Source organism: Oryctolagus cuniculus, chromosome 8 (genome assembly GCF_964237555.1).
Source record: "Oryctolagus cuniculus chromosome 8, mOryCun1.1, whole genome shotgun sequence".
Classification (NCBI taxonomy): domain Eukaryota; kingdom Metazoa; phylum Chordata; class Mammalia; order Lagomorpha; family Leporidae; genus Oryctolagus; species Oryctolagus cuniculus.
This window is the reverse complement of record NC_091439.1, coordinates 127,908,058-127,934,166: the sequence shown is the minus strand read 5'-3', so window position 1 is coordinate 127,934,166 and position 26,109 is coordinate 127,908,058. Positions and strand designations below refer to the sequence as shown.

Genomic DNA, 26,109 nt, shown 5'->3' with positions numbered 1-26,109 from the left:
CAACATCATCAGTTGGAGTTGGGAATAAATAAGAAATGTGTATGCTCTTTTTTCCCGTTACTTTCTTCAATATACAGTTATGAGTGGTTATTGTCAAGAAAATACAATGCTTGAAAAAGAGGCAAATAACAAATGTTTAAAACGTATCTGGTACAGTCATCCTTCTGTATCCTGTTTGGCTCCAGGATACCCATATTCAAGGATGCTCAAGCCCCTCATATAAAACGGTGTGGCATGTGTACAGAATTTACATGCATCCTTCTCATATTCTTAATCATCTGTAGATTATTCATAATCCCTGCACAATGTGAATGTTATATAAATAGCTGTTATACTGTGTCGTTTAAGGAATAATGACACCAATGTCTGCAGATGTTCAGTGCTGAGGCAGTTTGTTTTACTACAAGCCTGCATTGCTCAATGGTCAGGATAAATTCTGAGAAATGCAATCAGGATTGTGCAGATATCACATGGTGTGTCTACACAAGCTTTAGATGGACAATATAATCATTTTGTGGAAACACCATGATATATGTGGTCAGACATTCACTGAAATCTTATTATACCCACATGACTGCATTTTTAATCCTGGTAGTCTGAATCCCTTGGAAATGCAACACATGGATCTGGAGGGCCGTCTGTATTTAAGAAGAGTTTGTAGTGTGCACAGTATTTGTCCAGGTTGGCTTAACTTAGATTCTGTGGCACTGAAATGTGCCTCCAGCTCAGTGTATGCCTGCTGTTACGGGCTGAATTGTGTCCTCAACGCTCAAAGGCCCTGTGTTGAAGTCTTTACCCCAAGACCTCACAATGACTCTGTATTTGGAGATCAACCCTTTAGAGCAGTAATTAAGATAGTATAAGGTTCTGTACTTTCCCAGATAACATGGAGTTGGAATTAAAATTTGTGGAGGGCTGGCGCCGCAGCTCAATAGGCTAATCCTCCGCCTTGCAGCGCCGGCACACCGGGTTCTAGTCCCGGTCGGGGCGCCAGATTCTGTCCCGGTTGCCCCTCTTCCAGGCCAACTCTCTGCTGTGGCCCGGGAGTGCAGTGGAGGATGGCCCAAGTGCTTGGGCCCTGCACCCCATGGGAGACCAGGATAAGCACCTGGCTCCTGCCATCGGATCAGCACGATGCGCTGGCTGCAGCGGCCATTGGAGGGTGAACCAACGGCAAAGGAAGACCTTTCTCTCTGTCTCTCTCTCTCACTGTCCACTCTGCCTGTCAAAAAAAAAATTGTGGAGGATTTTTCCTCTGATCAACTCCACAATTGTATTAAGAAGAGAAAAACAATCATATATGCACTCAGGTGAATTACATAATTATATCTCATTGTTCTTTCAGAATGCAAATTATTAACAAGGCTAGGCATGGAATTTTGTCATGGGGGTACTTCAGAAAGTTTGAGGAAAATATGCATTGTGGAAAAAATGCATTGACTTCAAAAATTTTTGCACAAAAAATAAACATCTTTTCATTTCATTTTTTCCACCAACTGTTTGAAATACCCTGGTAGCATTTTTGATTATGTTGTAATTAAATATCATGGTTAAGCTAAGCTTCCATGTCATGTTCTGTTAGTAGAAAAGATCAGCATATGTCTGGAGTCATGAATTCAATGATTCACATGCATTAGTTTACAGAGTACGGACAGCCTCATGTTCATTCTTTTCCTATCCTCAGGATAGAAATGGATTCATCTGTGTTTTGCAGGACATTAACTATTCCAACAGGGTTTGTCATCCTTAAGGCAATTTGCCTGGAATGACACTTCGTCACTTGATCCTGTCCCTGCTTGCTCCTGCTTTTCAGGGAGATCTTTTTAGAACCCCAAATGCCACCAGCTGTCAGAATGTAATGAATCATGTATTGCGGCTGCCCAAGTGCCTGCTTAGAAACTTGTCTGTTCAACTTGTACTCTCTAATGTCTGAGCAAAATGCCATCAGTGCAGAATACCATCCATCGGCCCGTCCTCAAAGAGCACATTATTTATGAATCACAAACTTTCACGTACACTTGTGAGCATCAGTGTTCCTTTAATGGCTGTAGACATTATTGTTCATGTGTTTTTAAAAGTGTATGATTTATAGATATATGAAGACTCACGCTTCCACTTACATAATGTATCACTTAACATGTTAGTGTGATTTTAATATATAGAAAAATTAGATTGAAATAATACTTAGCAAGGAATTATTCTTTAAGATGTACGTGTGGATGTGCTTTGACACTGTGTTTTATTTGTCTGAGGATTTGGAGAGAAACTTAAACTGATCTGACACTTTTGTGCTGCAGAATCATCATCATCATATTACAGTAAGATCTACGCCAAGTCCATCTGTCTGTCTACAACAACATCTGTGAGCTTTTTTTATAAAAAAAAATTAATTGCTTCCCTCTACTATGGAATGAGGAATATGCATTTTATCCTGAAACCAGGCATTCCAGTGTGTACACATAGACTTATGTGTGTGGACATATGCCTACCCTAACAAATAACTCTTGTGTTTTAAATTTCCAGTTCCACTTCCTTCACCAGATGAAACTCCTAGTAGAGTGCTTTGGTCTGAATATTTGCATCTTCCCAAAATCCATGTGTTGAAATTATCATCCATGATTATAGTAATTGGGAGGTGGGACCATTGAAATGCTGGCAGAGCCCTCACATGTAGGATTAGGGACTTTTTTTAAGTAAAACAACTTAAAAAAAGAAAAGGAGCCCAGGGGAGCTCATATTAGCCCTTCTACCAAGTGAGCACCAAGCAAAGGTTTGTCCGTCTGGGAAGCAAACCCTCACCAGGTACCAGTTGTGCCAAACCAGCCTGAGCCTGGTGTCCACTTCTCAGCCACTAGAACCATGAGAAATAAAATTCTTGTTTATCAGCCTCTCACTCTAGGGGATTTTGTGACGGTGGCCCAAATGGTGTAAACAGTTTCTGTTGATCAAGTGAACAATGTAATCGCCTTCATTTCTGAGTCCATCCACACTTACTCTGTTCCTCATATCGTGAGCTTCTGCTTAGGACTTTCTCATAGACTGTATCTATTGATTTTATTGATGACTGCTCCCTCTTACATACCTGCAGTATGTTCATAATTATTTACTTGTTAACTAGGAAATGTTCTCTCATTCTCTGATTATATTTTTCTCTAATTTGTGTGTTGCATGGATTTTATGAAACTGTTTTGTATCTCAGGTTGGCATTGGATCTGTTTATCTGCTTCAGGAGCCACTTTCTGACTGGGCTCCATTTTGGAAAACCAGCTCACACCTGAACAAAATGCATAAACTGCCACTTAGGTTAAAGCTTCATGGTCGTATTGCTGGAGGGAATTCAGGCATTTGTCTTTCCTTGTCTGGTGCTGGTTAGCCTATGGACCACACATGCTACATTCATTTTTATTTAGATTGTTCATCATAAACATGTAATTCACATCATTCATGCTGTTTTCATAATAGAACATTTTTAAAAACTTAATTGAGTTAGTTTAAACTGCAGCAAGCATGTATTATTTCAATTCTCAACAACTTTAATTATAAATAAATAACTAAAACACTGCACATCCTAAATATGTTTAAATATTTTCTAGAGTTAACAGTTTGTATAATATTAAAGCAAGCTGTGTATGTGTACTAAGAGCCTTAACCATTCATATTTCATGACCCAGTAATTCCATTTCTAAGATTTTCTAAAGAAAATAAAAAAGAATAGTACATTGTTGAATAAAAATTTACCCTAGTTCTTTTCACAGACACACAAACCAGAAGCAATATGCATATAATTAATGCACAATATAAATTGTAGAGTTGTAGAACATGTTATGATATATTAATATAATGGAATTTTCACATCTAACAGCTATTTCATTATCAGATTTTAAAAATTAATTATGGGGCCGGCACTATGGCATAGCAGGCAACAGCCGCCGCCTGTAGCGCCTGAATCGCATATGGGCACCAGTTCGAGTCCTGGCTGCTCTACTTCCAATCCAGCTCTCTGCTGTGGCCTGGGAAAGCAGTTGAAGATGGCCCAAGTCCTTGGGCCCCTGCACCTACATGGGAGACCCAGAAGAAGTTCCTGGCTCCTGGCTTCATATCGGTGCAGCTCCAGCCGTTGCGGCCAATTGGGGAGTGAACCAGCAGATGGAAGATCTCGCTCTCTCTGCGTCTCCTTCTCTCTCCTTCTCTCTGTCTCTGTCTCTGTCTCTCTCTATGTGTGTGTGTGTGTGTGTGTAACTCTGACTTTCAAATAAATAAATAAATCTTTAAAAAATACTTATGTATTTATTTATTTGAAAGAGCAACATGGGTTGAAATTGAGAAAGAGAAAGAGAGATGGAGAGATGTTCAATTTGGTTGTTCACTCCCCTAAATGCCCACAACTGCTAAGACTGCGTCAGACCACATACAGGAGACTAGAGCCCTGTCTAGGTCTCCACGTGGTTCAAGGCCCAAGTACTTGTGCCGTCTTCTACTACCTTCCCAGATACATTAGCAGGATGTAGGATCAGGAGTGGAGCCGCCAGAACTCAAATTGGGACACTGTGGATGCAGGAATGACAAGCAGTGTTTTCCGTTTTTCTTTTATTCCTAAAGATTTATGTGTTTATTTGAAAGGCAGAGTAACACAGAGAGAGAGAGAAGGGGTAAAAGAAAGAAAGACACACACAGAGAGAGAGAGAGAGAGAGAGAGAGAGAGAGATCTTCAATCAATTTGTTCACTCCCCAAATGGTTGCAACAGTGGCCAGGGTTGGGACAGATGGAAACCAGGTGCCTGAAATCACATTCAGGCTCCCACCCGGGTGGCAGGGCTCCAAGGACTTGGGACAACTGCTGCTGCCTTTCCAGGCACATTAGCAAGGATCTGGATGGGAAGTGGAGCAGCAGGGACTTGCAAACTGGAACTCCAACAGAGATACCTGGTACACTGGAGAATCAAAGTTGTGTCTGGTTTTATATAAGCTATGGAACAAATGCATAATGGATACTCACACTAAATATTTTCACAATGCCTACCTATATTGGTGGCAATGTTAAGATTTGTTCTTATTCTTGTAAATATGTATTGTAAATATATACATTTACAAAACTGCCATCTTTTACTTTGTTAATCAGAAAAGAAGAATGTTAATGCTGCTATAAAATTATGTGAAAATTCACATTGTTCATATAATGTGAACTAGAGTTGAAAATTTCTAACAGATGATTCATAAATGGCCCTTCAAATTAAAGAATAATATTATCATTATGGAAAGTTGGAACCTAGGAAAAGAAAATTGAAATTTTTGAATAGAACATAAGGTAAAAGTCACCTAAAATAATCTGAGTTTTTCAGAGTTATATAATTTTATCTTTTTATTTAATTATTTGAAGCCAGCTTTTCTGAATATGGATTGAACAAAAAAAGATAAATTAAATAAGTACTTAAAACTTTGTGAAAATCCATTCAGCAAAATAGAAATCTATGTCATTTTTCATAAATGCACATTAATCACAGTTTTGTGTATCTGGCATGGCTAAGGATACTTCAGGAGTGTATAATTACCCTTACTCAAATAGCTCAGAGTAGAGTTCACTAAGTGATAAACTCACTGTCCTCCTCATCACTCTGAAATAAGCCATGGACTACTCTGAGAAGTGTGTCTTGCATTGTCTTTTTCTTGTCTCTGGGTCATCATGGCCTTACATAATAGGAGTATAGGAGTTTGACACACAGAGAGACAAATTCCTTGGGCTTTGCTTTTATAATGGGATTGATCTTGCAAGAAGATATTCACATCACGGCAAACTTAAGTTGTCTTGCCTTTAGAGTCATTGTATTCTGCAAAATTTCATCATCCCACACTCACATTTCTACCTGATTCCATCAATGAGACAACACAGTCTCTATACTTGAAATGTTTGCAGGAGAAGAATGACAGCTAATGGTTTTATTTGCCAACAATGAGGAGTGGTGATGTTTAATTTCTTCATCTCATAAAACCAGAGGCTTAGGGAAATTTTTTCAGAGATTATTTTTTTATTTGAAAGGCAGAATCACAGAGAGAGACAGAGAAAGAGAGAGAAAGACCTTCCATCTGCTGGTTCACTTCCCAGCTGACCATAACAACCAGGGCTGGGCCAGGCAGAAGCCAGGAGCTGGGAGCTTCTTCTTTGTCTCCCACTTGGGTGACGGGGACTCAAATAGTTGGGCCATCTTCCACTGCTTTTCCCAGGCCACTAGCAGAGAGCTGGATGCTGGCATCTTAACCCAGCACTAACTCCAGGGAAATTCCTTTAACAAAAATCATAAGAGAAAAAAATATCAAATTAAAAGTCTGCTACTTGAGGATTAAGATTCATTCAAGTCATTTAGCTCACTACATGCCAATGCTATTCTATTTTAGCATTTGTTACATAAGGTAATTATTTTCTAACATTCATCAAAAGTGAATGATATTCTGAAAAATGCTTTCAAAACTTTGTAAATTGGGACCATTGCCTTGGCACGGCAGGATAAACCACACTTGCCATGCCAGCATCCCATAGCACAGGGCGTTGGAGTCCTGAGTGCACCACTCGTGAGCCAGCCCCCTCCTAATGCACTGGGAATGCTGCGCAAGGACTTGGGCCCCTGCCGCCCATGTGGGAGACCTGGCTGAGGTTCCTAGCTCCTGCATTTGGCCTGGCACAGCCCTGGGTTTTCCAGCCATCTGAGGAGTAAACCAGTGAATGGATGATCTCTCTCTTGCTCATTCTCCCTCTCCCACTCTTTGTCAGTCAAATAAATAAATAAATCTTTAAAAAAATTGGTAAAGCAAGCCTAATAGAGATAGGAGTTGGTTTTTTCAATCTTCTGTTGGAACAAAGCTCATAGAACTCTCTCAAAGGTAATGCACCAGGGCGTGCAAACTCTGTCTCTGATACCGACATTCTCAGAGCGACGTCTCTGCCTAGACTCTGCACTTACACCAAAACTTCCTTTTCATATAATGTAATCTTACCAAGAAACTCAGTCTTCTCAGTGTTCATTCTTCAACAAATGCATTTTCTTAATATTACATTTAAGTGTGCTGCATTGCACCTTAGAACTTGAAATGGCTATAACACAATACATAGAGCAGGTGTCTCATAAACAATGAGAACTAATGGCATAAAGTTCTGGATACTGGGGCATCTAAGACCTAGTCACCATCAGGTCCATTGTCTGCTCAGTGCCAGATTCCTGGTCAGTAGATGGACTTCCTCTTGCTGGGTCCTGGCATGGTGGAAGGAGTGAGGGATCTGCTTGCTTATGAGGGCACGAATCCCAGTACTGAGGGTTCTCCCCTCGACATAACCACCTGCCAAAGCCCCATGTCTTAGTAACACAACTTCAGGAAGTAAGTTTCAACAAAGGGATCCTGGGGGAGATAAGCATTCAGTAAACACAGAAGAGAATTTTTAGTTGTTTTCTGATAGACAGAGCTTATCTATTAAAATGTAAGAATCTGGCTGGCGCCGCGGCTCAATAGGCTAATCCTCCACCTAGCGGCGCCAGCACACCGGGTTCTAGTCCCGGTCAGGGCGCTGGATTCTGTCCCAGTTGCCCCTCTTCCAGGCCAGCTCTCTCTGTGGCCCGGGAGTGCAGTGGAGGATGGCCCAAGTGCTTGGGCCCTGCACCCCATGGGAGACCAGGAGAAGCACCTGGCTCCTGCCTTTGGATCAGCACGGTGCGCTGGCCGCAGCGCGCCGGCCCCGGCGGCCATTGGAGGGTGAACCAATGGCAAAGGAAGACCTTTCTCTCTGTCTCTCTCTCTCACTGTCCACTCTGCCTGTCAAAAAAAAAAAAAAATGTAAGAATCTATGTAAATGCTTGAGACCTGAGAAAAAATGCTTGAGACTTGAAAAAATATCCAAAGTGAAAAGGAAAATCAGTACTAATGAATGCTAATTTAATAGTTATAAAATATATCAACTTTGTTAAATTTTACATATATGAAATTTAATTTTCAGAAAGTGTATGGTTTGAAGTTTCTGACTTGGTAACAATCTCCACTTTGCCCAGTGATTTCAGATAAATCATTACCAAAGCTAAAATTAAATCAGTTAATTGTTGGCACAAAAAAATGATTTGGTAGACAGTGATACATGAATATCATGCCACAAAAATATTGTATTTCAATATTCTATAAACTAAATATTTACTTTCTTTTGTTTGTAACAAGGACAGATTGACTCATAATTTAAAAAAAAATAGCACTATCATGATCTTTCTTAAAAGAAATTAAAAACTTGAAATCTGTGTTATTGTTAACCTGTTGGATGAGACCTTTGTCAGCCGCTGTGGAATAAGTGGTAACAAATACTATAGCTGGGGCTCAATACCATCTCTCCGATCTGTTCCCGTGGGCAATAATGATCGCCCCTGAAATGTGATTCCTGTCACATCCAGACAGTATAATAATACTCTGCAGGTTTTGGGTTGTCTTCTAAAAGTGTGGTTTCCTATCAAACATTTCTTCAGTGATGATCAATCCCACACCCCTATAATCATGACATGTTGGTTTTGAACTGCTGTTCACTACAACGTTAATTTTCTTAGCACAGAATTGGTTTGCTGTAGTGATTAGGACCTTGGATTTCAAAGTCTGACTTTCTGGATTCAAAATGCGGCTCTGCCAATTGTCTGTCTGCAGCCAACTTCTTTGGTCATCTGTGCCTCAGTTTCCTAATATTTTTTTAAATGGAAGCTGTGATAGTGTAACTTCTTAGAGTTTTTATGAGGATTGAATGGGTTCACAGATAAAAGTTCTTCTAACAATCAGTATGCATCCTTACCTGCTGTTACCATTATTACTACAAGATTCAGAGTTCCTAACACATGTTCAACCAACTTTTTATTTCATTCTTTAGCAGGTAGTTTATTAGATAAAATTTTTTTCTTTGCTGGGTTGGTGTGTGAAAAACAAGATTGTATTAGAGAAATAAAATTCATTTTTAAATGTTTGTTTAAACTAGATAATGAAGAAGTATACTTTAACTTTTAAAAGTAGAAGAGTTCAATACATTAAGTTTTCTATATTCTTACTTCCCATCTCCCAATTCCCATTGCAGAGATGAATGTTTCACTCTCTTATTCATTTGCAGAGATATTTTAGGCGTATATAAGCAAGTGCATCTTTCTTCCCCTTTTACACAAATGGAAGTATAATAGACGCACTTTTCTGCTTCTTACATTTTTTCACCCTTATTTTAGTTATTGTTCCATTTCAGGGCATAGTAAGCTTTTTACTTTGATTAATAACTCAGAGCTTCATTGGATGTACCTAATTAATATTGCCGGACCACTGATCATGGGGAATTTTGTATAAACAAACTTTCTATCCTAAAAGTACTAAATAAATAATGTTCCACTATTTGAATAAATGTTTTGGATAGGTATTGGGTATCTGCATGATAAAGTTTCATAGAAGAGAATTTCTGAAGTTAAAAGTTAGAATTTCTGAAGTTAAAAGACACATTCATAATTATTAAGGAAATTGAAAATCTTTATTTTTGAAAATTAATGCATACATACAGCACATGCTTCAAAATAAAAAAAAAAACAGAAAAATGATAAAAACTGAAACTCCCCTACATTTTCTTCCCTCTGTTAATCTGGGTTCCCTCACTGAAGTAGTTTAATTGGCTTCACATATCCTTCCATGTGTGCAAGGGTACTTCCAGAAGTTCATAGAAAAATAGAATTCAAGAAGGTTTAGCTTGTTGTAAAACAATTTTGAAATCCATGCATAGTTTTTTTTCATAATATTCATTTTTGTTGAACTTTTCAAAATTCCTCCATGTGAATGAATTTAAAAATTCTTTTCATAATACAACATTACCTTTTAATTCCATTTCCCAAAAACTTTTGAAGCCCCTTGTTTGTAGAAAACTTTCTTTTTTTCTTTTCAATTTTTTTATTTTTTTGACAGGCAGAGTGGGCAGTGAGAGAGAGAGACAGAGAGAAAAGTCTTCCTTTGCCATTGGTTCACCCTCCAATGGCCACCGCGGCCAGCACACTGCAGCCGGTGCACCGCGCTGATCCGATGGCAAGAGCCAGGTACTTATCCTGGTCTCCCATGGGGTGCAGGGCCCAAGCACTTGGGCCATCCTCCACTGCACTCCCTGGCCATAGCAGAGAGCTGGACTGGAAGAGGGGCAACCGGGACAGAATCCGGCGCCCCGACTGGGACTAGAACCCGGTGTGCCGGCGCTGCTAGGTGGAGGATTAGCCTAGTGAGCCGCGGTGCTGGCCTGTAGAAAACTTTCTAATACTGAAACAAAATTTCATTTTTTTTCTTGTGCATAGTTTTGGATTTTTTTTTTGATTGTTTGTTTGTTTTAATAGGGAGCATATAGCCCCTACCAAGATGCTACTGTAAGAGGTACTGGCTGGAGATACCATGTACTGTCAGCACCATTCTGGGGACATAGCATTCACTACCTTACCTCTCAGCCTCACTAATGTGAATTTTACAAAAGTGATGCTTTCCTTGATTTTCACTATAACGAAGTTTCCCCCAGGTGAAGGAGGGATAAATTCAGCCTATCATTCCGGGCTTGGCCAAGAATTTTTAGGCCACCACTGTCTACCTTGACACTTGGCACATGACATGAGCTTAGGAACTCTTCTACCATCTTCTCAGAAATTTCCTTCTTTGCTCTCCTCCGTCTTCTAACTCCTGTGCCTGCACCATCCACTTCCTTGCTTTTCTCTCTGGACTGTCATGTTTTCCAGTTGCCTCCTAGGTAAAGATTATATAGGTGCTAGTTACTTGGATTTTACGTATGTAAAAATCATTAACTTACTCTCCTACCTGATGTTTCTGGACATGGCGCTCTTGATTAGAAGCATAAAGTGACTTGTCCTTGTCCAGGTGGCCCTCTGATGTTGCTATTGGAAACATTGGAGGCATTCTCCCCATATGCTTTGTATATGACAGTTCTTGTCATCGTACAAGTTTCCAGGATCTTTTCTCTCCTGGGTGTTCTCAATGACTTGCTAATCTGGGTCATTCACTATTCTGTCTCACTGGGGAAGGTCTTTTTAATCATTTTAATCTTTTGCTTTAGTGGTAGGGAAGTGTATAACATTACATTATATTGTGTTATGCTACACTACATATGCTGCATATGCTAATATATGCTAATATAATGTGTATAACATATATTAAATATAATGTAATATGATACAGTATCCTTGTATAAATTATTATTTTTAACAAAATGAACAAGAAGAATGTGAGTATAGAGTGCTTGTCAGTTGAAATGCTACATTGGAAGCATGCACGAGAGACCTGCAGGAAAAATGACATCTAAATAATGCAAACAAGGGGACATTTAAAATATTTTTATAATATTTTTAATAGCCAATAACTGAATTTGAAACCTGTATTTAAGCAATTGTTATTCATACGCATATTCTGTTATTGCTTATTTTGTAGGCTATTTTAAAGAATATAATTATTGGTAAATAATACATTTGAAAAGCAGACAAAGTCAATTTCACTCCAAGTGTCATTTTTCAATATTTTAAATTCCAAGCGTCATTTTTGCAGTCTTTCCGGTATCAGATAATGTCATTCTTATTATTCTACACTTAACAAACTTAAGAGGCTAGCATTAAACACATGTAAAAAGGTAGTATTTCTATATGGATTGAATATGTGAATGAAAAATTCTGAATCATAGTTTATTTAGTAAATCTAACCAATAAATATGCATTTTGGATTTTGCAATTTTGCTTTCAGAGATGGCCCACAACCTCTTATCACAAAAAAAATCACATAAATTTTGTGATTTAATTTGTATTATATTCCCAGTTATAATCCTCAACCACGTATTTTATGCCTGAGAGAAGAAGTGGAAGTAAAATTCTTTTAATCATATTCCTCTTTGAAATAAGATGTGATCATTGCATTATGTCTTACTATGTTTGAAGTACTTATTGATCGTTCATTTTAAAAACATTTCAGTACACTTAGGCATTTTATTACTTCTTTCAGTCATTGTTGCCTTTGGTGTATTGGAATAATTTGAGAGGCAGCATTGGCGCGGTGCTGAGTTATTACTCAACATGTGTGTCGCTTCTCTTTGCTTCTAGCATGCAGTGACCTGGAATTCAGGGAGGTGGCGAACAGATTACGGGACTGGTTCAAGGCCCTTCACGAGAGTGGAAGCCAAATCAAGAAGACCAAAGCCTTACTGCGGCCTGAGAGAAGCAGTAAGATTTCTAACTGGGATGAATGCTTTTATCTCCAACAGGAGGTTTTATTTCCAGTGAATTCCTCAGAACAAAACAACATCCTTCCGTGTTTATTCTTTCCTTAGATGCTGAGCAAAACTCAAAACATTATCATTACTTCCAGCATACCCATAATATTTTGCAAGGATATAAAACATTGGCAACAACTCTGATTTGTAGAAAAGGGGGCATCTCCCTAGAAGCCATTTAGCTTCCTGTTGACTAAAAAGAATATTTTTCAGTGTTTTACCAAAGAAGTACAGCAACACAGGTAGTAAAAGTAAGAATTTTAGGGTAACTAGATTTTTAGAGAACAAAGCTAGACTCTCCCAGATTTTAGCCTTTGGAAGATTGCTTTGCTGATTCAAATCTGACTCTGTGAAATGGGTCGGTAGACAAGATGGGTTATCAACAAATCAAAAAACTTAAATACAGAATGCCACAATAGTGGCACCTGAAGGTGATATTTTGATTGTGACTCCAATATCAAATGCTTTAAGAATAAGACTTGCAGCTATGGAAGGTGGGAATTGCAAAAAATTCCTTAATTCAACGAAAGCAATGGAGGCATTTTAGGAAGCAGATTATGTACTGTGTTATTACTCCTGGATTTTGTTCAAGATTGCACTTCCACATTGAAGGTGACAGCAGAAGAATCATGTCCCCATAAGCAAGGAAGGTCATAATTTGGTTCCGTCGTCTTAAATCTTTGAATGTGTGATGACTACTCATAAGTGCCTTCTAATGAATTTCACTGAAAAATTACACTATTTTCCCTATCCTAGAGAAGAGTGTCTTAATTTTGTCTGTGGGTTTATTGAGTAAATTTTGGTTAATTGTAGCATTTTTGGATGCCTTTTAGACTGAGCTTATGTTCTAGAAATCACAGCAGTTAAGATTCACCTCTGAATGACTGGGGTGTGTAAAAGATCTTACATCCTGGTCTAAAGAAAAAGCCCACGTCTTCACTTCTGCCGATACCATAGTTGAATATTTTTTTGCTATCAAATTTCTCCTTTGGCCTGGAGTTCAGACTAATGATCCCTTCCAGATTTGTAGAGGGAACTATCTAGCTCTTTGAGGAAACATCTTGAGACTCTTTGGAAAGGGAATCAATCAGAAGCAGCTCCTCTGGCGTTGGGTATCTTGGGACAGGAGAGAAAAAAGTGAACCTCAGGATTATTGTCATGATTGAAGGAGTCAGAGACCAGCTAGAAGTAAATGCCCAGAAATTAGCCTCCAGGGAGCAGAGGGGTGAAATTTTAATTCCCCACGCTGCTCAGATGTGCACGGCACTGGGCGACTCTTTCTTTGACTCGATCATAGTTAATTTGTGAACCAGTCCTCCAATACCACCCTGCCCTTATCTTTTCCGTCTTTCCTTCATAGCATTAATTACTATCCAGCACAGTGGTAATCTACATGTGCATTTTAATCATCCTTCTCGCCCTATAATCTGCTGGAGACTGTAAAGATAGTTTATCCACTACTCAATTACCAGAGCCTAGCATAGAATTTGACGCAATGTTCACAATATAAAAATGAATGGAATAAGTGGACACACAATGCAAAAACCATCTAATATACATTGTGTGGCTATCCCATAATTAAAGCAAGAGTAGTCTCCTGTCGCTCCCCCTCTTCGTGGAGGAACGACACAGGACCCTGCGCTGTTCTTTTGTCTGCTCGGCCCTCCCCGGGTTTGCTGCTGGTTCTTCCCGGGTTGGCTACCGTCCCTTCCACCTCCGTGGAAGGGTGGTTCCCCCTGCCACTTTCCCCACTTCCGCGGGGGAGCTGCACACCGCCGGCCGGCTCTCTCGGGGGCTGCACAGGTGTTCCCTCAGATGTTCCTTCAGATAGATGTTCCCCTTAGATGTTCCTGGTGCATGTTGTCTCTCTCCTCCTTTATAGTCCTCTTCCACCAATCCCAACTCTGCTACCCACATGCCGAGTACGCTGCTCTCCTCCAATCAGGAGCAAGTCCTACAGTTTATTGGCTGAACTGGAGGCAGCTGTGTAGAAGCTGTTTTCTCCTCTCCCAGCGCCATATTGTGGGAGAGCAGATGCATAGAATAAGTCTTAATTCCAGTAACTTAGTCTAGTCCGAGTTGCTCCCCACAGTCTCCCAGAAATGATTATTTGTTGTGTCATTGTTTTCCCCGTGATAATACTGCAGTCAGGTTATATTTCTTTTTTTTTTTTTTTTAATTTTTTTTTTTTTGACAGAGTGGACAGTGAGAGAGAGAGAGAAAGGTCTTCCTTTTGCCGTTGGTTCACCCTCCAATGGCCACCACGGCCGGCGCTCTGCGGCCGGCGATCCGGTGGCAGGAGCCAGGCACCTATCCTGGTCTCCCATGGGGTGCAGGGCCCAAGCACTTGGGCCATCCTCCACTGCACTCCCTGGCCACAGCAGAGAGCTGGCCTGGAAGAGGGGCAACCGGGACAGAATCCGGCGCCCCGACCGGGACTAGAACCCGGTGTGCCGGCGCCGCAAGGCGGAGGATTAGCCTAGTGAGCCGCGGCGCCAGCTTATTAGTTATGTTTAGTTGTCTTTTTTAAAATATAACCCATAGTTGTTTTTTTGTTTAATGTGACAGTGATCTGATTTTGTTTTGTTTGTTTGTTTTCAAATAATTAATGATGTGAAGAAGATAAGGACATGACAAAGTGAACTTGAAGCACATGAAAATATTGTGATAAGACACAAAATGTTTGCCTTTCAAGTATATTACCCAATTTGAAGAAAAACTAACATTAAAATATCCTACTAATGGCAGACCAGAAATCCAAGAAAATTTGGTCAAATTCTAATTTTGTACCAGTATAATAGTTGATTCTATTTTTTAAATTCTTATAAATAAATCCTTTAAATAGTGGCCTATATCTACCATAACAAACAATGTTTTTGGTTTAATCTTTTATAATTTTTTATTGGCTTAGGTTTTTGTTCTTCTTGTTTTTGGAACATTCAATTTGTTATAAAACAGAAAAAATACCCTGTGTATCTTGCATAAAGAGTTGTCTTGTTTCATTATTTTTCCTAGGAGAGTATATATATAAATATTCATTGCCTTATTTTTTACTTCATAGAGAAAATTCTGAGGTAGATAATTTAAACAGTCATGTATCAGAATTGTGTAGTAGATTAACACAACCTATAAATACACATTTTATGTTTTTATAGCCTTATGCTTCTTTGTCATATATCTTTTTAGTGTGGCAAAAAGAACATGTGGCAAAAGGAACGTGTTTATTAACATAATTAAGTATATAGAAAACACTTGACATAAAAATAAAAGACACAAATGACATAAAAATAAGAGACAAGATGCTATATAAATTAAAACCATGCTTTATTGTTTTCACTGTTTTTAGAGATAATTTAGATACTAGATATTCATCAGAGAATATTCATCAATTATCTAGCATAAGTCTAAGATTTTAAATTAGCAGAAAGTCTTGGAAATTATTTTTGAGTTGGTCAGTTAAAAACATAATTACTATTGAAATAAAGTTTGAGATCTAAATGACTTAATTTTACTAAAAACAAGTTTATGTATTTTTATGATCTTACACATTTAGTAGATATAATATCAGCTAATGTAATCAATACATTTATGTAAGTTTAGGGAAATATACCAAATAGAATAGCATATGCATGTGCTATTATAATTAATGACGATAATGCTAAAGCTGTGGCTCAATTTAAAAATATATTTATTTTGCTTATTTGAAAGGCAGTGTCATGGAGAGACAGAGAAAGATATGTCCGTTCACTCTGCAAATGGCCACAATGGCAGGTCTGGTCAGGTGGAATCCAGGAGCCTGGAACTCCATCTGGGTCTCCCATACGGGTGGCAGGGTCCCAAGCACTTGGGCCATCTTCTGCTGCCTTCCCAGGCACATTAGCAGAGAGCTGGATGGGAAGTAGAGCATCTGGGACTTGAACTGGTGCCCATATGGGATGCCACCATTGTAGGTAGCAGCTTTGCCCATTAATCCACAACACTGGCTCCACCATTTAAAAAAAATTCAGCTAGTCTCTCTTATTTAAATTATGCAAATTCAATTATTACAGCACTTTTCTAATAAGACTTTTTTTTTTTGGCACCATGGTCGAGATGCTGCTTGGGACACTCACATCTCGTGTCAGAGTCCCTGGGCTCAGGTCCTGGCTCCTGCCCACGTTCCGGCTTCCTGCTCTCCTGCACTCTCGGAGGCGGCAGTGATGGCTCAAATCGCCGAGTCCCTGCCACCCAAGTGGAAGACCCAGATTGAGTTCTATTCTCCCGGATTCAGCCTGGCTCAGCCCTAGCTGTTATGGGCTTTTGGGGAGTGAACCAATGGATGGGGGTATTCTATCTCTTTCTTTCAAATAAATAAAATTAAAAATAAAAACTAAAATTTAAGAAGAATATTTTTGAAAGAATTAGTATCTTTTTAATTTCCAGAAATGTTAAGATATAATTTATACAAGCACTTAATTACCTCTGAGTCAAACAGAATCAAATTTTCATAAGAGATTTTATAATCTAATTTGGTTATACCATCTGGAGGCCTGTAGAATAACATAGGTAACACGCACACACTAGCCTTTTTGTGTAATAAATCTATATACCAATTTGTACCCATTTCTCTGGATTACAATACCCATTTGACTGAAAAGATAGAGAGATGTAGATTGAAGTTGACGTGCATTTTGGGTGGTCAGAATATCTGCTTAATTGCCCAACTTCAAATTTAATGCACAAAAAAAATGACTGTAAATCTGACAAAAATATGCTTGATTGTGTTTGTCATTAAACTCTGTTGATTTACTATGATTTTGTTTTTCATTCATTGACTATTAAATTATAACCCAAGTACTTAAAATGAAACAATTCATCTGAATCTTCTAAGTCAATCACATTTTTAAGTCAATAGAATTTGCAAAGTATGCTGCACTTGTTGTTTTATTTAAGTTTCAGAATAGTGATGGTAGGGGCAAATATACAAGAGAGGGCCAAAATACACATTTTTTAAAAAAATATTTTAAAGACAGGGAGATGCATAGAGAAAGGGGAAAAGAGGGAGAAGGGGAGAAAGACAGACAGGAGAGCAAGACTGAGAGAGCGCTCCCATCTGCTGGCTCATTGCTTAAATGCCCACAATGTTCAGGGCTGGGACAAGGCTGAAGCCAGGAGCTGGAAATGCAACCATGGTGTCCTTCATGGGTTGCAGGAACTCGATTACTTGAGCCATCATTATTACCTCCCAGAGTTTGCACTGGCAGGATGCTGGAATCAGGAGCCGGAACCAAGAACTGAACCCAGACACCATGATGTAAAGGATGTAGGCATTTTAATTGCTAGGCTAACTGCCTGTTCTATAACCTGCTTATTTTTGTGATTGTGCAAAGATTACCTAAATGTCAATGTCTATTGTTTAATGTGCACACAGTTACCTTTGAAGTAGATTTGTCTTTTGATAAATCTGCCTCTCCAATGACATTTGAATTACGAATGCCTTTTTTATTAAAATTGCCAATTTGCATTATGTGAGTATCATAGATCTACTTTGTATGAAATTAAAATAAATGTAAATAGAATATGTAGTTCCTTGCAAAGTAATTTCTTGCAAAATAACTTTTAAAACTTAGATGTATTTGACCAGACTATATAAAGTCATATATTATATTATATATAGTATATAAAGTTAAATATATATATTATATATATAAACATACAGTGAAAAGCTAATGAATGGTATTGAGAGGTCCATATAAGTTGGCCCTGCACAGCTGGGCATGGAGGAGGAGGGTAGAGAAGGGTGGTAGTGTATGCCTTCTTTGTTAATACTTTATATTCTTTAATAATCTGAATAAGTTAGCACTCCACCCCACTGCAGACCCTACCTTTGTTATGTAATATTTCCAACTCTAACACGTACAACTATTAAGGCTCAAATGTATAGTCCAGAAAAGCTACATGTAAATATTTGCCAAGAGAGAAGAACCAATATTATGAATCCACTGTTTAAGTTCTCCTTTGTAAAATTACCCATTTTAAAACTACCAAACAATAGTTTTTTTAAGAGTGAATCCAATAAAAGTCATCTAAAAATTCATTGCTTTTTATATGTGTTAGTCTGTAATACTCTCATGGCCTAAATTGCTTTCTCAGGTAATACATACATTTTATCTGCTTGTGTAATTTCCCTGTTTTGTTCTAATGAGTTAAGCTATACCATCCTTCATTTTCTTTTATGCTAATCTTACAACGCAGCATCAAAATAGAAACTTTAGCACTTATACACACACACACACACACACATTCACGTAAGATTAATTTATTTACTTGAGAGGTAGAGTTGTGGGCAGACAGAGAAAGACAGAGAGAGAGGTCTTCCATCCTCTGTTGCAATCCTGGAGCTGGGCCTATCCAAAGCCAGGAGCCAGGAGCTTCTTCCGGGTCTCCCACATGGGTGCAGGGGCCCCAGCACTTGGGCCATCCTCCACTGTTTTCCCAGGCCATCAACAGGGAGTTGGATAGGAAGTGGGCAGCTGGGACTCCAACCAGTGCCCATATGGGATGCTGGCGTTGTAGGTTGAGGCTTAACCCACTGTGCCAGAGAGCCGGCCCCAAGCAATTAAGTGTAAACTACATGGCTACAAATGATACTTAAGCTGAATACAGAATGGGTACTGTGATCTCTAATTCCACTATTTTTTCCTACTCATAAAGCTGATAGGCAAATGCTATTAGTACATATCAGTAATGGGGGCTGACCACTGCCGGCTGACCTGACCTTTCTCTGGGCTCTCAGAGGTATTATAATATCTCTTTTGATGAACATACTTTCTTATGGTAGATACTGGCTGCACAGTTACTGCTCACTTTTCCCAGAACACTCTCCACACAGGCTCATGCATGCATGGTCGGGCGCCTTTCCTCCACCCCTTAGGAAACAGCCACACCACTACACAGCGGTTGCCTCCTCATGCTGCTTTGCTCCTTAGCACACATTGCTCCCCAACATAAGAATATCTGGGGGCTGGCGCTATGGCGCAGCGGGTTAAAGCCCCGGCCTGCAGTGCTGGCATTCCATCTGGATGCTGGTTCGAGTCCTGGTTGCTTCACTTCCCATCCAGCTCTCTGCTATGGCCTAGGAAAGCAGTAGAAGCTGGCCCAAGTCCTTGGGCCCCTGCACCGGTGTGGGAGACCTGGAGGAAGCTCCTGGCTCCTGGCTTCAGATCAGCCCAGCTCTGGCTGTTGTGGCCAACTGGGGAGTGAGCCAGAGGATGAAAGACCTCTCTACCTCTCTCTTTCTCTGGCTCTACCTCTCTCTGTAACTCTTTCAAATAAATAAAATAAATCTTAAAAAAAAAAAAAAAAGAAAAAGAATGTCTTAGGGAGTTACTTTCTCTGGCTTCCCAATAACATGTAAGCTCTCAGAAGCCCCAGCTTTTCTGCTGTGGAATCTTTAGCTACTGGAAAAGAACATGTCACATCATAGACTCGGTAAAAATTTGTTTAATGATTAAGTAACAAGTCTAACACATTTTTTTTAATCTACACATTCCCCTATTTCCAAAGAGTGATAAAGAAATCTGGAGCTGCTGTTTCAAGCCCACTGAATGATAGGAGGGCAAGCGTCTAAAAAATAGCATCCAGACTTGATAGAATATGATTGGAAAGATACTTCATTGATTTTTCAAAGTTAATGCACCCTAAATGTAGAAGATGGTTTTATAAAGAAAGAAGAGCTGGCTAGACCTTGTACACTGGCTATCAGATTAACATTACTGTGTATGATACATTAAGTAAGCCTGTCTTTACTCTGCTAAAATCTTAGAACATGGTCACAAGAGTACCTTTTCTAGTAATTGTTTTAGTAATCATACATAACTGTCAAACACTGACACAAAACGTCAATAATGGCATAGGTTTTTTAGACACTCAGCAAGCTGAAGTCTGTGATTATTTTTGATAACTTAAATTTTTCTCATGTTTTAAAAAAGGACTTCTTGAATATATCTTAGAGCTATCAAGGAAAAATAGAAATATCCAAGAAAGAAACTAATAAGATGTAAAAATTATGTCTTATGCTAATATTTTGAAGAAAATTTAAGTCATTGGGCCTCTGCTAGTATTATTCCCGTGAAAATAATTTTTGAGACTTTTTCAATAAGTATACATTGCATCTATTGTAATTTCTATCTTTATTTTGTTTTGTTTTTTAAAACCCAAAATCAAAGAACAGAAAGACTATACCCACGTTTTTTGTAAATATAGTTGCAATCTAGAATATGTACTGCTTTGAAAGGGATGTTGTGTTAATTTTCTTTTATCAATTCAGAAAGCATCAGGAAACTAGTGTCATATGCAAAATCCTCCGATTAACAGCCTGACCTAGATTAAGATCATGTCTTATTTTTGCTTTCTTACACACCAAATGTTCTCCTCAGTCAGAGAAAATGAGAGAATTACTTAAACCCCCAGGGTAAATAAATACAGTCTAATTTCTCACCAAGATATTGCTCTCTTTGTGTCATGCTGTCTTCATGTTGTGAGGAAGATTGAATTTGGAATCAGAAGGCTTAAAAACAATGCATCGTTTTAATGCAATTAGGAGCCTCCCAGGAATAGCAGGGAACTTCATCTTCTGAAAACAAAGATTTGCAAAGTCGGGAGATAAATTTTATCTTCTTATTTCAAGTAATACAATGAAAGACCCAGATCATTGCCTATTTTGGTAGTTCTAATTATTGAGACATCTGGCATTTTCTTCTTTTATTAGGTAGACACAGTAACTGTCATAAAATTTGATTATATACTTTAGTATTTCAATTTTGTAGAATTTACATATTTCAAATTTAGCTGAAATGGTATAACCTTTTATGGATTAAAACTTTTACAGTCCACTTAGGGAGCTCCGTGAATGACATAATACAGGAGCTCTGTGTTTTGTTACATCATCATGGCCTTGGAAATTCCTCTGTGTAATTTGTTAGCCTGTAGACTTTAGGACTTTGTTTAACCTGTAGTCTTTAGGAAATATTTTATTTATTTATTTAGCTTATAGTCTTTAGGTAATATTTTATTAAAAGACAGTGGGGGTTACTTTTAGCATTGGCAATTTTGGAATCACTGATAAGTAGTAATAACATTTTTCCCTCAGTGAGTGAAATATTATAAAATTTATTATGTTTTCAATAAAATGAATACCTTAATTTCTAAATATAACTCTGTTGGATGTTCAGAACAAGGGTTAAGCTGTGATCTCAATGGTCTAAAATTAAGCAATACTCTCCCTACAAAGACAACAAAGAGGGTAAGAAATTATGTTTTTGATGAAAAATAAAACAATACTGCAAATATGCCCGGTCATTTATTACATAAGCATTTTCCTGTCTAATTTGATTCCAATGCAGTTGTGTAATACATAAAAATCCTTGAACACTGAATATAAGATGTTTTAGAAAAGTGATCATTAAATCTAAAGGCAAAGGTAGAAATAAAAAGCAAATGAAGTATCTCAGAAGCAGTATCATCTAAGGTTGTTTAATGGGGAAACAAAAGAGCCCACGCACCATAACTCTCCTTAAAGCATATGTTGAGCAATCAAATAAAAACAATTAAGTTTATCATGATTCCTTTGAGATGTTAATGAATGTTAAATTATTTTCAACATATCACAATTAGGAAGGAACATACATGTAACATATTTATTCATTTTCTTTATTTTTGTAGTCTATATGCTAATTATATAAATAGTATAGGCTTATTTAATAATACAGTAGGTGAAGACACATGAATATGGTTTCCTTTTGAAGTCGACCGCATACAGGTTACCATTGATTAGGTTTGTGAGCTTGAAGACTATGGCTTCACCACGCCCCTGTGTGACCTCACACCGCTACCTGACCACACCTGAGCGCCCACTGGCCAATCAGGTTACTTTAACCACTCCCCTTTGAAGGTGGATTAAAAACCTAGGACAGGGTTGTCCAGGCCTTTCCTTCCTTTCCCTGGCCTCTTGCCAGAAGGGGGCTGGCTGCAGCCCTGTGCCTCCAGGGTGCTTGGCCTTCGGGCCAATCCACCTCATGCTTCCTGGCCTGGATGCTCTTCCACATGGCTGGTTCCTGGTGCTCGGTATGAACCCAGATCTACCTCTCTCCTTTAGACTTGGCCCTCACTCTCCTCTGCATCTTTCACACTGAATAAAAGCTTAAAATGTACCGACCGTGCTGCCTCGTTCATTTATGCCAGTATTCAGAATTCTTTGAATATTAGGCAAGAATCCATACAGACTTATTAATATTGGGAACTTATTAATAAGCATAGGGTGATATCATATGGCACCCCAAATTCCGATATCACTCTTACCAGCTCCATTCATTCCCCTGGTCACAGAAGAGGCCATGGAAGCTGTGGGGTCTTGTCTTCAAGCAAGAAAGAATTCAGGTCTGAGACAGACCGCAGAGTGATAAGGCTTTTTGGGGATAGGGCATCCATCAGAATGGGAGGGGCAGACAGAGTGCCCAGCCACTAGGACTGGGGGAGAACAAGGTTACATGGTTGAATGGAGAGAATACACCTGGGCAGGCCAGGCAGGCGGCTCAGCAGAGGCAGAGGGCTAAGCCCTGAGCCCACAGTCTGTTTGGACTTCCTAGGTAAACCCACCTCCCCCTCTCCTCATTTTATATCTGATTTAATTACTGATACCGTTTAACTGCAATCTAGCTTCTTGCTGTTGTTTTCTATATTTTTCCAACTCTTCTTTGCCCATTTTTCTTCTCTTACAATGCCTTATTTTGAATCAATTAAGTATTTTTATGATTTTATTTTATTTGTATTTTGGTTTATTATACTTTTTGCTTTTAAAAATCGCTTTTAAAATCTTTCATCATTGTCCTAGGGTTTACAAGATGCAAATTTAATTTTTCATGATCTTCCTTTATATAACATTTTGCAATTTCAATATATTTAAAACAGGACTTAAAACTCCCCATTTTTCCATGTTCTGTGCTATTTTTCATCAACATTTTGCTCTTACATGCTATAATTCAAAATATATAATCTAATAATTTCAGAAGAGATATGTATTTTTAAATGATTCCAAGTGAAAGTTATAAATTTATATCTTCTCTTATGCTATACCCAGAATCCGTCAGTTGTCTCTGTTTGTTGAGATTCAAGTTTCTGCTTCACGTTGCATTTAATGAATCCGTAAAGCCCGCTTTTTTCTTATGGTTCACTTCTACTTGAAATAAATGCATGCTATTTGCCCGAAAGCTAGTCCTCCTTCCTTTTGGAGAGACATTTCTCTGGGAGGAGAGCCGCTTTCTTCTTTCAGCGCGTTACTCCTGTCGGTTCATTTTATTCTGGCTTGCAGAGTTCCAGCAGCAGGTCTGCTGTTGTCTTAGGGTCGCTCCTCTGGGGGAACATAGATTTTGCCTCTAGCTGCTTTAAATTTCTTTCTCCTTATCACTGGGATTGAGCAGTTTGACTTGGTGTGTCTCGGTTTTGTTTGCTTTTATATGTTTGGTTGGTATTCATCCTGGTTCATGTTCTGGAAGATTCCTATTTCTAGTTAGATGCAGGTCTCCAATTTTGGAGAATTTTCTTTTAACCCCTGAAATGCTTCTTCTACCCCATTTTCTCTCTCCTGCCATTTCAGTTGCTTCTCTGTTAAATTGTTGGATAATTACCCATAGCTCCTTTATTTTCTGTGCTCTTTCTCCTCCCCTCCTCTTTCCTGCCTTCACCCTCTTCCTCCTCTCACCACCCTCTCCCTCCTCTTTCTACTTCTTTGTCTTCCTCTACACCCTCCCTTCTCCTTCTCCACCTCCTACTCCTTTGCCTAACATTTCCATTTGCTTATTGCTCGTGTTGCCATTTATTATTTTAATGCAAATTTTCATCATTTACACTACATTTTGAAATTTTCTCTTTTTCTCTGATTCTTGTACATCTGTCCTGAACATAGTTCTATCAGTTGCTTTGTCCTTTGACAGGGAGGTGATTTTTTAATACTTCATTCCTTTTTCTGTGCATCTCTATCTTTTTTATTTTATTATTATTGTACATATTGTGCAAGACAGTGGAGACACTGTTAAGTATTGCCTGTTACTAAAAATGAGGATTTTTTCTTTGCCTGAGTTATTAGTAATTTGGTTGGGCCAATCGAGTTAGATATTTGATCTAGGTTACTTCCAACAACCAGATCATCTCAGATTCCTTCTTGGTTAATTATATAATTTTCTTTGAGAATAAGTTTTAAGTCCCATTTTCCTGGTGCTTAACATGTCTGCATTTACTATTTGCAGACCTTGTGAATAATAATAATAATAATAATAATAGAGTGCATTATTTTTCTCTGAACACTGATTTATTTAGCATATTGTTAACTCTTTTGGACTCAGAATGCAATCTTACTGTGTTGTGAGTTTGTGAAATGTCTGACTTCAAGTTACTCTTGCAGTCTCTGGTGGAGCTGACTCAAGTCCAGGAAGTGCACGCCTGTTTGACAGATTATCAGAGTCTTGGCAGACAGTATTTTCTGGTGTCCCTCTCATTTACTTCTTGGATTTCTCTGTCTCTCTTCAGTGGTTCTGCACAATTGTATGAGTCTCTAGGTTGGAAGTATACATTTTTTTTTCTGCCAGTGCCTTTGCCACCCTCTACCATGAGAACTCTGCCTTCCCCAACCTGAAAAACATTAAAAATTGAGAATTTACTTCATATAACTTTCTTCTTCAAAATGTGAATTCTTGTAAGACTCATCCTACTTCTATTAACTCTTTATTTCTGCACTGCTTAAAAAATCAGATCTTGAATGTAATGACTTATCTGCACAACCATTACTGGAAACGGAATCTAAAGTAGCTATTTAAATGAAAACATAAAGAGAAGAATTTTGCCTTGTCAGCCTGTGAAACTTCAAACCTGGGAACACGCATTGAATCTGCCACGGGCTACAGTAGTGCTTATCCCCCCACACACCACCTATTTCTACTTATCCTTTCCCCTTCCCAGATCCAACTATTATAAAGCTTTTAAAAATAGCAAACTCACATCAACAAGGACAATCTAGCAATGCTGAATTTGTATTAAAGCATGCATTTACCCTGATTTTGCTTTCATTTAAATAAATTGATTTATATAAATCTCAGTTATGCTCATGGTGCATTTGCTGGCTCAGCAAATGTAATTGATCATAGAACCTTGCTATTTCATAAAGACCAGGAGGTGAACTACCTTCATGCCTACAATCTGGAAGCAAATATCCTCATCTTACCCAAAAGCATTAACGTTCAGGGACTGTTAGTGTTTCTTGTTTCTGTTTGGTAAAGATTTTGTATTGATGTCTTCTTCCTTTCAGAGGTCTTTGGAGTATTTGTAACAGAAAAGTCATGGTTCGACATTTCTTGCAGGAGAGTTAGATTTAGTCCCATGAGGATTCTGCTGCCCCTGAAAGATGACAAAGATTAGAATGTGGAAGAGGACAAAGGCAGGAGGAGCACAGGGGTCCTTGTCAACAGTGAGAACAATGTGGTGGCCTGCGCCGCGGCTCACTAGGCTAATCCTCCGCCTTGCGGCACGAGCACACTGGGTTCTAGTCCCGGTCAGGACGCCAGATTCTGTCCCGGTTGCCCCTCTTCCAGGCCAGCTCTCTGCTGTGGCCAGGGAGTGCAGTGGAGGATGGCCCAAGTGCTTGGGCCCTGCACCCCATGGGAGACCAGGAGAAGCACCTGGCTCCTGCCTTCGGATCAGTGCGGTGCACCGGCTGCAGCGGCCATTGGAGGGTGAACCAATGGAAGGAAGACCTTTCTCTCTGTCTCTCTCTCTCTCACTGTCCACTCTGCCTGTCAAAA

At 38.8% G+C, this 26,109-nt stretch overlaps 1 protein-coding gene across 6 annotated transcripts in view; it reads left to right on the top strand.

Moving 5' to 3' along the window:
- The window catches only part of LOC100344368 (SPARC (osteonectin), cwcv and kazal like domains proteoglycan 3), a 484,325-nt gene that overhangs the window by 432,850 nt on the left and 25,366 nt on the right, over positions 1–26,109 (top strand). For all 6 annotated transcript variants that reach the window (XM_070048215.1, XM_070048217.1, XM_070048219.1 and 3 more), the window contains one exon: positions 12,111–12,230. In XM_070048215.1, the coding sequence (XP_069904316.1) occupies positions 12,111–12,230 (120 nt within the window). The remainder of the gene's footprint in view (positions 1–12,110; positions 12,231–26,109) is intronic.